Here is a 16220-nt window from a genome sequence, read left to right on the forward strand (position 1 = left end):
AATTAGGATCAGAAAAGAAAATTCATATGAAATTCTAAAATCTTTACATTAGGCTAAAAAAAAAATTCAAGCTTTAACCTATACACAGAGAGGAACTCTTGAAAATTTTCAAGCCAGAATAGTTATGTGATTAGAAGAAGAGAGACAGGTTTATCTAGCAGAATATTATTAAGTATATCAGATATGCCATACTAGCCAAGAGACTTTTCTGGCCTTTCAGCAGCTTACATTCTAGTGGGCTAAGTTATGCAATAAATAATAGATGAGAAATGCTCTCAAATAGTAAGATCTTTGAAGATAAAATAGAAAAAAGTATTAGAAAATGGGAACTCCAGGGAAGCCCTTTGATCCACCTCCAGATGGAGAGACGAAGCCAGCCTTGTGTTAGGACAAACGCACCCCAGGCAGAACTGCCGAGTACCTTGCTCCTCCTGAGGAAGGATGAAGTTTGATGCGTTATAGAAACAAGGCAGCTAGTGTGGCTGGTCTCTGGGAATGGAGTCTGTGGAGAAGAGCTGAGGCAGGGGATGGGCAAGCACTGATCCTATACAACCGTGCAGGCTATGGAAGGCTGTTTGGCTGGTGACCGTATAACATCATAGGGAGTCCTGGGAGGGTTTGAGCAAGGCAGAGACCTTTGATAACGTGCATTTTTAAGGTATACTGAGGTTCTGTGGAGGACTATGTCAAGATGGAGTCAGCTGTGTCTACACTCTAGGCAGTGTTTGCTGCCTCAGTACCCACGGGCCTCTCTCTGCAGCCCAGCAGGGGACCCATTCTCCCTGTGCTTGCTGTCTTACTTTTGGTTCCTACTCCTTGTAAAACCTCGGATTATTCTTGCCTAGGGAGGGTTATGTCCAACACCAAAGCAGTACTGACCTTTGGCAAATGTTTACAAGAGTTATCGAGGTAACATGAGCAAATGGAGCTAAGCTACACTTCTTTCTCTTTCCAGAAAGAGCAATTTTTCTTTTTGTGCCTGGTAATTGCATTCATCTTGTCTGTGCTTTTTCTGTTCGTCTGGGTAGAAACCTCCAATGAATACAACAGCTTTGACTGGTGAGTGCCGTTTTCTGTATTTTTATTGGTGAATGGACTCCTTCACAGGAGAGCGGCTTGGCTTTCCCACGTTGAAAAGATCCAGTGGTTTAGTAGGAAGGGCAGAGAGAAGTGGGTTTCGCATAGCTTGTGGGTAAGAGGTGTGGCTCTAGGGGCAGCAGTCAGATGCTCAGCACCCTAATTTGCAGCTCCCTCCACCCGTGCTTGCTCAGCGCACTGAATGCCAAATGGTGTTCTCAGCTTCCTCTGTGCTACCAGCATCCCCAGCCTCGGACGGGATCCTGTCATCCTCCTTCCGGCGTCTGATTGCTCATGTCCATACGTCTTGCTTGTCACGAATGTCCTTCAGCCCTGCATTCTCTGCTTTTCCTACAGCCTTTGCTTCCCTCTTTTGTCTATAGGGGTCCCTTGGAACTCCGAACACAAGTCACATATCCCTTCTCAGCTCCCCTTCATGGCTAGGCTACTCCGGACCCCAGCTTTCTTGCCCGATGCACCTATCACTTTTGTAAACCTAACCCGTTATTTGGTGTTTGTGGGAGAAGGCATGTTAAGATGCGAGGCCTCCTTTTTTCTTAGTGAAATGCAATTTATTTTTCTCTTTATAAAAGTTAAATCTAGGGGCTGGAGAGATAGCTCAGTGGTTAAGAGCACTGACTGCTCTTCCTGAGGTCCTGAGTTCAATTCCTAGCAACCACATGGTGACTCACAACCATCTGTAATGAATCTGATGCCCTCTTCTGGTGTGTCTGAAGACAGCTACACTGTACTCACATATATAAAATAATAAACAGTTAAATCTAGTTGGCTATTTTTAACGTAAAAAAATGCAGAAAATTAGGGCTGGAGAGATGCTCAGCTGACCTCCCAGAAAGCCAACTCCCAGGACCCATACGGTAGGAGGAGAGAACTGATTCCTGCAAGCTGTCCTTTGACCTTCACACACGAGAGCACACGCACAACAAATAGACTGTAATAACTTTTTTTTTTTCGGAGCTGGGGACCGAACCCAGGGCTTTGCGCTTGCTAGACAAGCGCTCTACTGAGCTAAATCCCCAACTCTGTAATAACTTTTTAAATGCAGAAAATTGGGAAAATACATTTTCAAGTGACAATCGCAGCCTAGCTTTTTTCCTGTGCTTATTTTTTTATTTTTATTTTTTGGTTCTTTTTTTTTTTTTTTGGAGCTGGGGACCGAACCAGGGCCTTGCGCTTGCTAGGCAAGCGCTCTACCACTGAGCTAAATCCCCAACCCTCCTGTGCTTATTTTATACCATTATGTTTATACTATTTTTTATGACTTTGCTTTGAATTTTTACACAAAATAAACATAAACGTTCAATAGATTATTAGCCCTCATATTGAATATTACCTCTATGTAATTTCAGAATATGATATGACGATGCATAAACTTTGCTTTCTGAATGGTGGGGGTGGTAGGACAGGGACAGAGCCTCGCTATGTAGCTCAGGCCGGCCTCAAACTGGCATCTCACTGAATCCATTCCCACTTTCTAAGTGCAGGGATTACAAGTCTCCACTATCAGGGCTATTTAGCCGGGGGCAGGGGTTGTTTCCTTTTTTTTCCTAGGCATTATGAGCAACAATCATGTCTTGATAAATGACGATAAAGTGAAATTTTCATTTTTTTTTGACTAATGCTCCCCAGTCTAGATTAGTACAACTGGAATTAAGAGAACGAACACTTAAAAGCAGTTCTGTTGTCTTGCCAAAGTACTTTCTCAAGGGGTTCTGGCCGGTTCTGCTTACAGTAGAGGTAAAAGATGGTTCTCACAGCAAGCTACCAATGGCAACATTACGTATTCCAGTTTCGATTACTCAAAAAGTCTTCTTGATGGAGTTACTTTGCTTTAATTTGAGTCATTTGTGTTTCAAAGCAGTTTTAAAAATTATATTCTCTTTAGAAGTGTTTCTTCCTTTGTTCTGTTCATGCTTCGAGCATGTTCAATACGTTTTTATCAGTTTCTAAGTGATTTTATTATGGATCCATTGTGAATTATTCCTCAGCACACCCATTCCAATTGTTCTCTGTGTGTATGGATTTTAGGATATCTGGCATTGAGATCTCCAGAGGATAAGGCTGTGCAATGTCTAATATTCACAGGTTTGTACTCCCCCTACCCCTGGAGGCTATCAAAGCCCCATAGCTGAGCACAGCAGAAGTCGTCTGGTGACAACATACATAAAGCTTTCCATTAACAGGAACCTGCTGGGAACTGTTTCTGGAAGTTCCTATTTTTTGTGAAGATGGCCATATTTCATCTTTATTCTTTTTTTTTTTTTTTTCTTTCGAGCTGGGGACGGAACCAGGGCCTTGGCGCTTGCTAGGCAAGCGCTCTACCACTGAGCTAAATCCCCAACCCTCATCTTTATTCCTAAAGGGTATCTTAGAATTCTAATTTGCAGTTTTTCTCTTAGCACCGCGTCGGCCTCACTGTCCTTTGTTTTGTCTTGCTTTGTTTGTGTTGAGAAGTGTGCTACCTAGCTTTGATCTTTTGAACCTCGGCTGCTCTCGAAAAATTTGCCTTTTAAGAGTTTTTCCTTTATTTGGTTCCCATGACTTTATGATCGTGTGCATGGGTTTCTTTGTTTTTGTTCTGCTTTAAGCTTGTGTTGCTTCTTTAATTTGCAGGTGGCTCACTCAGTAGGTAAAGGCTGACAATAGAGATCCGACCCCTGAACCCCCATGATGTCAGGAGAGAACTGACTGCCACAAGGAATATTCTGACTGCCACGTGCATGCTGCGACATGTACCTCCTGCGCCCACAAAATAGATTAATATAAACAATATTTTTTTTTAAAGAAGACAAATATTTTCCTTAGAGTGCAACTCTCCAGTGAAGAAAAAACTGCTCAGGAGACATTAACAGCAGCTGAAACTGAGCCGGTCCATGTAGAAGGAGCCCACTGTGCAGCCATCAGTAATACACACTCCCAGTTTAAAGAAGTGGTGGCTAAAAAGAGACTTCCCGTTTCAGGTTCCGTTATGTACAAACAGTCACATAAGCAAACTCCTCTGCATCCTACATGACACTCCTTGACCCATCACTCCTCCATGAAGAGTGACCACAGATGACAGAGACAGAAGGAAGAGAAGAAGGAGAGAGAAAGACCCCAGGGCTTCCTTTCCTCTGGTCCGTCCACAGCAGAGCTGAGGGAGACAGAGTGCGTGCCCAGAGTGTGTGGGTTCAGTCAAGTGGGTCACCAGTGATCAAATACCTTACAGACAGCTTCTGGGGCGGAGAAGAAATAAAAGTAAATAATATGGCTAGCAAAATGATTGCGAGGAAAGATGTCGCATTGAATGTCAAGTCTTACGTTTTACTTGTTATTCGGAAGCGTAGTCAATATCAACACAATCATTGTTTGAGTAGTAATACTTTGGCTTCATGTAAACCACTATGAAGGTCATCTTTGATCTTTTTATTTAATCTTCTTTTCGAGGTCTGTTTGGTTCTGCTTTTTTTTTTTTTTTTTGTTCTGTGAATCCAAGGGTTTATTTCTCTGAAAATCGTTTTTAAAAACTTTTTAAAAGTATTTATGTATGTGTGTGTGTGTGTGTGTGTGTGTGTGCGCGCATGTGTGTGTCTGTGTGTATCACGGTGCATGTGTAGAAACAAGAGTACAGCTCGCAGGAGTCAGTTCTCTCCTCCCACCACAGGGGTTTTGAAGATCAAACTCATGTATGTCATCAGGCTTGGTGACAAGTTACCTTTACCCACTGAGTCTCGCCAGACTTGGATCTTAGATGTATAGATATATATTTTTTTTATCGTTCCATTAATTGCATTTTGTTGGGCACAATTTCATTCGTTTTGAGAGCTTCATTGGGTCCTTTTTTTCTGTCCAACCTCTGAGTTGGACCCTGCCCTCTCTTACACTAGACACATAGTTACCACTGAGCTACAACCCGAAGCCCTCCTTACATGAGCTGTCTTACAGAGTGCCCCTCCCTCACAGCATCTTTACCCAAAAAGCTTCTGCTATGAAAGCTACCTGCCATATCCATATATATATATGTATATATATACGCATATATATACATATATATATACATATATATCTTTGGAGTATTTCTTTAGGTTCTGAGGGGAAAGGTCATTTGCGTTTTCTTGAAATAAGAGGTATAGATTCTTTGGCATAGAAAATCCAGACAAATAAGACATCGTGTCTCCCAACAAGCCACTAGTAGAGTTCCCATAAATGGTATTTTAGGAGCAACATGTGTAGGACACAGCTGTCTCATACAGGTGAGAGCAGTTATGGAAGAAAGTGTACTATACCTGGACAAGAAGCTAAAAGGTAGAGAGAACTAGCCACATTGATGTAATTAATTTAGGGGTTTGGTGGGGGGATACTCTTGGCCCAGGGAGTGGCACTATTAGGAGGTGTGGCCTTCTTGGAGAGTTTGTCACTGTGGGGGTGGGCTTTGAGACCCTCCTCCTAGCTGCCTGTGAGACAGTCTTCTCCTGTCTGCCTTTGGAACAAGAGGTAGAAGTCTTAGCTCCCCCAACACTGTGCCTGCCTGGATGCTGCCATGCTTCCTGTCATGATGATAATGGACCGAGCCTCTGAACCTGTAAGCCAGCCCCAGTTAAATGTTGTTCTTTATCGGAGTTGCCCTGATCATGGTGTCTGTTCACAGCAATGGAAACACTAAGACAGAGGGTGATTCTTTTTCCTTTGTTATTGCACAATTTCTATATATCACATTGATTATTAAAGATGATATAAATTTAAATATATTATAAATAGCTTTGTAAAGATCTCTCTTTATTAATATATTTGGCTGATTATAGTTCAAAATTAAAATTAAAAATAAATCCCCAAGTGCTCATGGTTCTGTCCACCAAGTGCTTCTCTTCTTGTCCCTACTATTTGTTAGTGTGTCATGTAACTTGTTTCTGTCTTTACCCTAATGTACGTGCTATTACTGATCCCTCCTATATTTTAAGGACTGAAACCTTTTTTTCAGGGTTGTTTTTCTAGGGACAGGACGCTGGTTCTTTTGGTCCATTTTGGTGCTGTGTGCAGGTGGGATCCTGACTGTCTACACTTCCTTGCTTTTGGTGAGTGATGCTTCTCATTCTTTGTTTCTTGAGCTCCCTCATGGGTTGTCCCTTCCTGTGCTGTTTTATCTATTTTGTTAAGAAAAGAATAATATAGAATAATGGGGAGACTCAATGTGTGACAGATTTCGAAAGGCTTTGAAAGTAAGAGTATGGTACTTGGCAAACATGGGTTTCCACTTTTGGAAAATCATTTTGGAAGTTATAATGTGAAGGCAGAATCTTTCTTTTCATGAGGAAGATGCAGATATATTCTATGCTCTAAACTCTGGGCCACTAAACTGTACCATGCTCACACACGATTAGTGGGAAATGGCTTTGTTAGCTTCCAGTATGAGAGTATTAGTGCCTAGCAGAGTCTTGGTTTCAACAGACTACTTTAGCCTACCTCTCTTGGACAATGGTGAGAAAGGAGAGAGGCCTGGCTTTGCACACAACCCCCCACCCCATCTTCAGGGCGTTTACTCTGAGAGCTCAGTATGAGGCTCAGTGGTGAGAATGCTGTGCACTGTGCAAGGCCTGAGTTTGATTCCCTGCAGTGAAGAACACAGGTTACGAGTAGTAATTTTGGTCAAGGTTTCTATAACTTAACCAAACTCTCCTAAGCCTAGGCTTTTAATTGAGAATAGTATTAATAAAATGGTATTTTTGTAGGGCCGAGTAAAGATAAATAAAACCATATATACAAAATTATTGCAGTAAAATGTAAGTGCTTTGTACATGAGTATGCTAACGTCTGAGGACTCAGGTTTGCAGTTTCTGTGTTCATACTGACTTGAAGACTGGCTAGATTTAGACTTAGATTTAAAATGTATTGATCATATTCCGAAGTTAATGACAATCATAACATCAGCACCAGTTCTGGAAAGAATTTAAATGACCCTTGGGAGAGTTGGCTCGTAAGCTCTCTTCTCTTGTTAGTGAATCTAAGCACTACCAGGCATGAAGTCCATCCCAGAGAAAATAATGTGCAGAAACTCAGGAAGCATCAGTGGTAATGGCTGTGAGATCCCAGAGGAAAGAATAATGAATTCTTCCTAGGAAGCTAATAGAAGCTGCAGGCAGAAAATGGCATTTGAACTAGCTCCACGGGTCACTGGCATGGGGAAGAAGAGCCTAAAAGGGGTGAGAAGAAACCTGGCAAGAGAGAGTAACGGGCAGCCGAAGGTGGGGCCGCCATGACACGGACCTCTGAGCAGCTCTGGGAAGGACGTTGGCGATGACGTTGGCGATCTGGAAATAACCACCCGCCTCCTTCACTTTGCAGTTGTTTGGGTTTCTGTTGCTCTGGGAAAGGATTGAACTAACCCTGCATACGTCGCACAAGGTAAGAAGGAGTCGTCCTCGCAGGAGACCACAGACAGGATGGGAGGAGCTCCGGGTGGTCCTTCGACACGTGCATCTCGTCCTCTTTCGTCACTCCCTGGACAGACCTGCTTGTGCACGTTCACTGAAATACGTGCGTTTCTGGCAGTGGGACTGAAGTACGGAGCTTGCTGAGCCCGTGCCATTCTTTCTCTGTCCCACCGGTCCATGTCATGCTCACCGGCTTCGTTCTTCCTGTCCCAGTCGTAGGCACATGTCTTACTCTTGCCTTCCTTTTCCATCAAATGCCATTCTCATTGAAGCCAGTAAAGCCGGGCCTCACGGTAGTAACCCATCTCCAACTTCCTGAACTTCTACTTCTAAAACATTCCACTTTCTCTATTTGGGCTTGACTCAGCCTCTGTCTGTCATGGTGGAGAGGGCAGTGGCTCTTTCCACGATGGCACTTTCCTTGGGTCAGTGCCTGCTTCCTTCGTTCTCTCCCTGAAACTTCTCCTTTAAGATCTGAGTGACCTTTCCCCAATTGAATCCCTTTAAAATGATGATACCACCATGGCCTCTGTCAGTCAGTTCATACCTGGTCCCCAGAGGCCAGGCAACCTCATTCCACCTTCTCTGGGCCAATATCGTACTTACAGCACGGAGTTTCTGACTTCGTCCTACCACTGACCAGGTTAGCTCCAGTAGCACGTTTTCCTTCTTCTTTGTTATAGACCTTCTCAGGCATTGGTTGTGACCGCATGTTTCTCCAAATGGGAACATGTCAAGTCTTTTGCGTGGCACCCTTAAATCTCCTCTTACTCAAATGAGAAATTCACCTTGGAAGGGCAACTTAAGTATTATTAAAATAAATGGAGATTGAAACCATGAGCATGGGAACAATAGACACCGAAAGGAAAAGAAAAGGTCTTAGTGCCAATACTATCCATTTTAGGCTTTGGACGCATGAAGCGTATTATTCCCTTTCAATAAATCCTCAGCCAATTCCTCGGCATCCCACTTCCATTAGGCACAGCTGTTAGTTTCATCCAGAAACAGACGAGGCTATGCTCTAGGCTAAATTCTAGCCACAGAATCTTACCCTTTCCATACACAACCAGCAAGAAATTGTTGTTGGTTTCTAAAGTGGGAATGCGAGTATGCGATTAAATCACATGTTTTGGTGAACGTTTTTACTATGTCCCACCTCTTTTGGATACATGTAATGATTATCGAATCAGTTTCAGAGAACAAGATGCTATTTAAATCTATCCCAGAATGAAAATCTCTGATATCTGTTCCTCTCAGTGAGGTTAGACTGGTGTATAAAATCATGCTTTCTTCTTCTCCGGCATCTTCCTTAGGATTAATTCCTACACATCTTCAGTGGGATTTTTGTCCATCAATTTGATAAAATCTTGCCATTATTTTCCAAACCTTCTTGTCCTGAAGAATTTCTGGATCTAACTGCAGTCATGACTCTGTGGCGATGAGATAGATGGAGGGGTGTGTGGGAGGGTGTGACCGTCCCTTGGAAGGTCACTGCTTTGGTTAGGCCTTCACACTAACAAGTCCCCCTCTGGGCAAGGGGACTCTTTAGGGCTTGGAAGTTTATTTTTACCCTTTTTCAGAATAACCCAGAAGGGATAGTACTACACTTTCTAGTTTAGCCGGGAAGGCCCTAGTTCAGATTGCAGTGATGAGTCGAAAGTCCTTGTAAACATGCTAGTAACGTGACTTGCTTATAAAAAAACTCTAAGGTATCAGTCAGCTAGCAATACTGGGATGACTCTGAAATTTTCTAACGAGATAGACTTAATATATCTTGGTTGTTTTCACTTTAAATAAGCCCGGAACTGCAGGGGCTTTTTTGTTTGTTTGTTTTTTGTTTTGTTTTTATGATGGAAAAGGGCTTGCTCAAGCTGTGTGATTAATAGAGTGGTAGGTAAGGGTGCTGTGTACACTAACAGGCTCCTTCTGTAAGGCAATATTTCTACAGATTCAGGTCAAAGCACACCTCATATTCTTAGCTCAAAATCAGAATGCCTGACTATTGTGGATGAGTGAAGAAAGGCGTCCATGAGCAGTGGTGTTTCACATGACCAGATCCCCCCAGGGGAAACATTCTATTTGTACCTTATGATTGCCTATAGCCTTTAAATATTTGTAAAGCCTGCTGTTGAACAAGAGGTAAATTCACCAGTTCAACTGTTACATGCATTTAGTTTGCTGATAGGCTGGTAACTTTGACTTTATGTATTTGAGAGCTTGGCTTGCACTTTTTTTTTATTGGTTATTTTGTTTATTTACATTTCAAATGTTATCCGCTCTCCCAGTTTACCCCTGAAATCCCCCCACTCCATGCACCTCCCCCTGAATCCACCCACTCCCGCCCCACCACCTTATCATTCCCCTACACTGGGGCATCAAGCCTAGGTCCCAGGGTTTCCCCTCTTTGCACTTCTTTCTTTATTTTTTAAGTCAAAGAGGAGGAAAACATTTGTAATGGCTGCTATTGAAATTGGGGGGACGGCTAAGGGTGAAGATAACCGAAAAGGGCCGGGCTTAAGGACGGAGATGCCAGATTGGTAGTGGCATCAAGCCACACAGTTATGTAATCCCTTCCAGTCACGCTACACAGCAAAGACTTGGGAACAATGAAAGTGAGTTATTGGAGCCATCTAACACTGAGGACTCACAAGGTAATTAGATTGAAAAGATGGGGTCTAAGGTAGTATAATTAATCATATGCAGTTTGCAAGGAGAGTTCTGATCCAAATCTGGTGTCTAGAAGTAAAAAAAAAATCCTTTCGCTTTCCCCAGGTCTTCATTTTTCTAGTCATCATCCTGTGCTCCTTCTTACTTGGTGTTTTAAGCCAATTCTGGAGGGACAAGTGGCTGATAGCTGGGCTGTCACTGCAGGTAAGCATCACCCCAGAGCTCGCAGCACTGTGTCCAGATGTGTCTAGTCTGACTTTTGGCTTTTCCCCAGATCTTTGCTCCCTTCGTGCACCTGAGCCTCATAACTGTGATGGTTATAATTTCCTGGCCTCTAGCCATCTGCGTGGCCCACTTGGAAACAGAAGGTACATCATGTGAGGCGGAACCTTGCCTGATCTCCCCAACTCGAACACACCTCTTAAAGGGACAGAAATGGCAGCTAGAGCTACCTGTGTACCTCTTAGAAATTTCTTTAGCATGTTATGGAGGCATGTCTTTTATGGTCTCACTTACCAACCCCTGTAGCCTATCATTGTATTTCTAGGACTGAGTCAGCCTTCTTTTGAGAAGGATCCTTTTAGAAAAATGTCTTTTCGCCTCCATGTTAGTGCACACCGTTTATCTGGGGCGACGGGGAGGGCAGAGGGCACATCAATTCTGCTTTGACCCGAATGCTACTCATGAGACAGCCTGTTCAGACACAAATCTCACCGATTTCAATTAATACTCTGTCCTGAGAGCTCTGGTTATATCAGGCAACCCAGAGAAGTCCTCTGTGAGTCCCTGTCTTACCTAGCAACTTAAAGAATCGAGAATGGCTACCTCTGCAGCTGGAGTCTTCTATTCTTTTTTGATGACAGTGGAGACAAGACAGTGAGCTCTGCATGTTGAACTGTTCGGCAAATGGAAAGCAGTAGGGTCTTCTTTCCACAGATCTCTTCTTACTATTGGTTAAGCGAAGGACACTTGCTTCCTGGCTCGTGGGAGGGTGCAGGCAAGTGAAGGGTTGGCTTAATGTCGGTGCTGTGTGTGTGTGTGTGTGTGTGTGTGTGTATGTGTGTGTTTGTGTGTGTGTGTGTGTGTGTGTGTGTATGTGTGTGTGTGTGTGTATGTGTGTGTGTGTATGTGTGTGTGTGTGTGTATGTGTGTGTGTATGTGTGTGTGTGTGTGTGTGTGTGTATGTGTGTGTGTATGTTTGTGTGTGTGTGTGTGTGTGTGTGTGTGTGTGTGTGTGTATGTGTGTGTGTGTGTGTGTGTGTGTGTGTGTGTGTGTGTGTGTGTGTGTGTGTGTGTGTGTGTGTGTGTGTGTGTGTGTGTGTGTGTGTGTGTGTGTGTGTGTGTGTGTGTGTGTGTGTATGTGTGTGTGTATGCGTGTGTATGTGTGTGTGTGTGTGTGTGTGTGTGTGTGTGTATGTGTGTGTATGTGTGTGTGTGTATGTGTGTGTGTGTGTGTATGTGTGTGTGTATGTGAGTGCGCATGCGTGTGTGTATATATGTGTGTGTGTGGTGACTGTAGTAAATTTTAGACAATATGTCGAGGGCAGGAACGTAAAGAGAACAACAATGAACTGTTTTCTCTGTTTCAGTTAAAAGAAGATACATGATGGACGATTATGAGCACGAAATACTGGAGAAATGTAATGTATTCCAAAGGTTAAGAGGTTAGAGATGGAGATCCCAATCTGAGAGTCACTGAAGCATAGGTAGTAATTTAAACAACACACACGTGGGTGGAATCCTCAGAGCTCTAAAATAGAAGGTGCTGGGAAGCGGCTGATAACAGGAATTAAAGATAGATTGTGGTGTGGGAGCTGGGCATGGGTGGAGGTGTGCAGTGGGAAGAGGAGAAAGAAAAAGGAAAAGGAACAAAACTATTTATCAACTATGATGAGTCAACAGTGTTGAACCACCTCTGTGAGCAGTGTTAGCTGCCAGACAGACCTAATTTACAGATAAAAGATGGAGACACAGGGAAGTTACATCATGTGTCCTCGGTTGCAGTAAGGGGTGATAGAGCTTCTACCCACACTCCTGTCACTTGGTACCTTTGCCACTACACTGCTCTGCCCTAAGTTAGCAGGTCTGTTCAGACGATCTTCACAGCCACCAGGGCTCTTTCAGAGCCAGCCAAACTCCTCTTCTGAGACGATGTTTCTTATATTTCCTTCCTTCTCTTCCCTCCCCTCCCCTCCCTCATTCAGTCTCCCTTCCCTCCCTCCCACCCGCCTTCTGTACCTTTTTCCATTTTTACTCTCAACTTCCAGCAGTCTTGCCTTGGTAATAATGTCTTCGTCTGAAATGTAGGTCAGCGGCAGAGCACTTGCCTAGCAAATGTGTGGTCTGGATGCAGTACCCGGCCCTGAAAAAGTCTTCTGTCTGAACAGTCCTGTGTATTCACATCTAACCCCTGATGGAGGGTGTGATAGAAATAGAAGAGTAAAGCGTGGCCTGGCCACTGCGTGCGTAGGCAGTTAGCTGTTGGAGATGGCTCTCTGCCCCTCTTTTCCTTTCGACCTACTTGTCTCTCTTTCCAACTTTTTCAGCTCTACAAATAACTGCTGGACTGTCCTTCCTGATCATTCTTTTATGTCTTTATTTGATGCCGCTGGGGATTTATTCCCCCTGTGTTCTGAAGAAGGAGAATTTAGGGCCTAAGCCTGCCCTCTTTGGACATAGAGGCGCACCCATGGTAGGTCTGAGGACACTGAGCACGGACAAATGCAGGTAGGCATGGGGCCTGTCGATGATTGAAGGGAACTCAGAAGTACCAGCAACTCTGGAGAGGAAAGGGGTTGTTGGCATGATAAGAATAAAGAGTCATACACGTCACATTTGAACTCAGGCCATCTAACGCCTGGTCAGCTTCTCTTTACTGTGCCCAGTGTTCAGCCGGATAGAGGGGATCACAGTCAGTCTCTTTGGAAAGAGCTCAGGGAGCCAAGCTCTGCTTCTCAAAGCCCTTTCATTCCCAGGCTCTATCATAAAATAAATGTTGGGAGGAAAGACTCCAAGGCACAGTGCTTGATGTCCCTTTCTTCCATAGTTGGCGCCAGAGAATACCATGATGTCCTTTGAGAAGGCTGTTGAATTTGGTGTTTCTGGTCTGGAGACAGATATATACCTAAGGTAGGGCTAGGGTAGAGGGCAAGAGGAGATTTGTCCAATTCAGGGGAAAGGACCAGTTGGCTCAAGGTGTAAAGAGAATATGGTGTAATACAAAATTCCATGTTTGTACAGCATATTGGCACATGCCACATACATGAACCACAGCTCCCTCATAAAATATACCCCTTTACCTCTATGTTCTTAGCCAAAAGCTCATAAACCACGTGTAATTCAAATGTTTTTCCAGTGTAGGCCACTAACTACTAACCCGGGACTTACTCATTAATGTTCCCTAGATCTCTGTGATAGTCTAGGCCACCTTCTGAGTGTCGAGGAGATGCAGTTGAGGGGGATGTAGTCATCCTTACCTTCCCGGGGTGACCGTGATATGGCATCATTACAGGTGAGCAGAGAATAAGGCCACTTGTGACAACAAGCCTTTTCGGAGGAGAATAGACCAAGTGCAACGGAGTCTCAGTGAAGGAGGATACTTCCTATTCCGCGATAGAAATAATCTATATGCTCAAAGTTATGCCTAGGTTGGCCTTAAAGGAAAACATCTTGCTAACGAGAGATGAGGTCATTCCAGACAAGAGCGTCAGCCTATTCAAAGGCATATTAATGAGCGATAACGCGTCAGAGAGCTCCATAAATGTGTAATGGGCAGCCGGGTAGGTGTCAGAGGCTACATGGCTATTGGTTTTTGTTGTTGTTGTTGATCTGTTTTGTTGTGTTTGTTTTAATTTTTACTATATTATTATTTGTTTGCTTCTGCATGGTACATGTGTGCCATGGTGTGTGGTAACAGAGATCAGAGGATAGAGTTAGTTCTTCCCTTCCATCATGTGGGTCCCGGAGATCAGAACGAGGCTGTCACATTTGGGAGCTATTTCACCAACTCTGTACTGGCTGTTGTTTCGGGAAGCCAGATCTTGTGTAACTAGGACGGCCTTGGACTCACTGTGTAGTTGAGGATGAGTTGATGCAAACTTCTGACCCTCTGCCCTACTTTCTGAATGCTGGGACTACAGGTGTACACCACCACATCCAGCTTTTAGAAAAAAAATAAAATTTAATTTCAGCTTTTACAGTGATGGAGCTCAAACTCAGGACTTTGTACATGCCAGGAAGGCACATTTCCACTGAGCCACACCCGGTCACTTTGCTTCCGCCGCATTTAATATGCATTGGAAAGAATTATTAAAGTGTTAGGCAGCAAGGTGTATCTATACTCCAAACAAAAACAAAGGAATACCTGGATTATAGCAGGGCCAGGGGCCAGGGGGGGGGGGGGTGGGGGTGGGGGGGGGGTGGAGGTAGGGGGGAGTGGGGGGGGGGTAGGGTGGAGTTGGGGTGGGAGTGGGAGTGGGGGTGAGGGTGGGGTGGGGGGTGGAGTTGGGGTGGGAGTGGGGGTGAGGTGGGGTGGGGTGGGATGGGGTTGGGGGTGGGGTGGGGTGGGGTGGAGTTGGGGTGGGAGTAGGGGTGAGGTGGGTTGGGGGTGTGTTGGAGTTGGGGTGGGGCTGGGGAGCATTGCTAGAACATGTGTATCTAGGCATCTTAGGAAGTGGAAAGGCTTCATTTTTCCTATGAATGTATAGTATACATGCTGAGCATATAGTCCTGCCATACTCACTCAATGAGGAAAGCACAAAAGGGAACTTTTGATTTAACAGAGGAGTAACCTGGGTTCACAGAAGGGAACTGTGACTCAGGCCATAAGGCTTAAAATGCACATGGTAAGGGAGTGATTAAGACTTGATTGCCAGGCCCCCAAACTGGGATTTTTGCATTCACTGAAACTGAGTGTTTCAATGGGACCCTTGGGTCACTTCTGGAAGTGCTCAGTGGTCGTGGGCTTACTGTGGTAAAGTTCTGGTCCAGTGAACCCCTAAATCACAGTCATGTTCTCTGCTGTGATGTTAACTCTTCATACAGATGATCCTTCCAACTTCTTTCTCTGCTTGCTGGTTGACGTCGCTTTTCAAATGTGCGAATGCCTCTACCACTCTAGCAGTCATACCTCATACCTAAGCCTTCGCTACTGCCTCAGATTGCATGTTGTCCAGGGCTCGTCTAGGGCATGAAATTCATTACCAAGAATATTAACAGGGAATGTGCAATACAGAGGACTACTAGATACTAAAACAGCACTCCAGTTTTACATAAAATAGGGTTTACAATGAACCTAATGTCACCCTGGTAGTCTCCGATTTGAAGATTTTGTGATTCCTCTTGTTTTTGTCTCATTTGTCTAAGGCTCTATCAATCTTGTATATTTTAAAACACCGAGCTCTTTTTTTAAAAAAAAAATTTTTTTATTAGATATGTTTCTTTACTTACATTTCAAACATTATTCCCCTTCCTGGTTTCCTGTCCATAAGCCACCATCACCTCCCCTTCCTCTCCCCCTCCCCCATACGTGTATTTCCCCTGTACATTCCCCTTACTCCCCCCATATTCCCCTGCACTGAGGGTCCTACCTTGGCAGGACCAGGGGCTTCCCCTTCCACTGGTGCCCCAACAAGGCCATCCTCTGCTACATATGCAGTTGGAGCCTTGGGTCAGTCCATGTGTAGTCTTTCGGTAGTGGTTTAGTCCCTGGAAGCTCTGGTTGGTTGGAATTGTTGTTTTTATGGGTTTGCAAGCTCCTTCAACTCTTTCAATCCTTCCTCTAATTCCCCCCAAGGGGGTCCTATTCTCAGTTCGGTGGTTTGCTGCTAGCATTGACCTCTGTATTGGACATGCTCTGGATGTGTCTCTCAGGAGAGATCTATATCCGGTCCCTTTCAGCATGCATTTTTTAGCTTCATCACTCTTATCTAGTTTTGGTAACTGTGTATATATGAGCCACATGTGGGCAGGCTCTGAATGGCCGTTCTTCAGTCACTGTTCTAAACTTTGCTTCCATATTCCCGCCTATGGATATTTTTTCCCCTTTCA

The 16220-nt window shown here is 44.2% G+C and overlaps 1 protein-coding gene across 1 annotated transcript in view; it reads left to right on the plus strand.

Annotated features, from left to right (window-relative positions):
- Gdpd4 (glycerophosphodiester phosphodiesterase domain containing 4) overlaps positions 1–16220 on the plus strand; it is an 83361-nt gene that overhangs the window by 2899 nt on the left and 64242 nt on the right. The window contains exons 2-9 of the mRNA XM_032895071.1: positions 956–1059; positions 6056–6149; positions 7417–7476; positions 10278–10376; positions 10447–10540; positions 11762–11836; positions 12719–12864; positions 13219–13301. Coding sequence (XP_032750962.1) covers positions 956–1059; positions 6056–6149; positions 7417–7476; positions 10278–10376; positions 10447–10540; positions 11762–11836; positions 12719–12864; positions 13219–13301 — 755 coding nt within the window. The remainder of the gene's footprint in view (positions 1–955; positions 1060–6055; positions 6150–7416; positions 7477–10277; positions 10377–10446; positions 10541–11761; positions 11837–12718; positions 12865–13218; positions 13302–16220) is intronic.

Source organism: Rattus rattus, chromosome 2 (genome assembly GCF_011064425.1).
Source record: "Rattus rattus isolate New Zealand chromosome 2, Rrattus_CSIRO_v1, whole genome shotgun sequence".
In the NCBI taxonomy this organism is placed as follows: domain Eukaryota; kingdom Metazoa; phylum Chordata; class Mammalia; order Rodentia; family Muridae; genus Rattus; species Rattus rattus.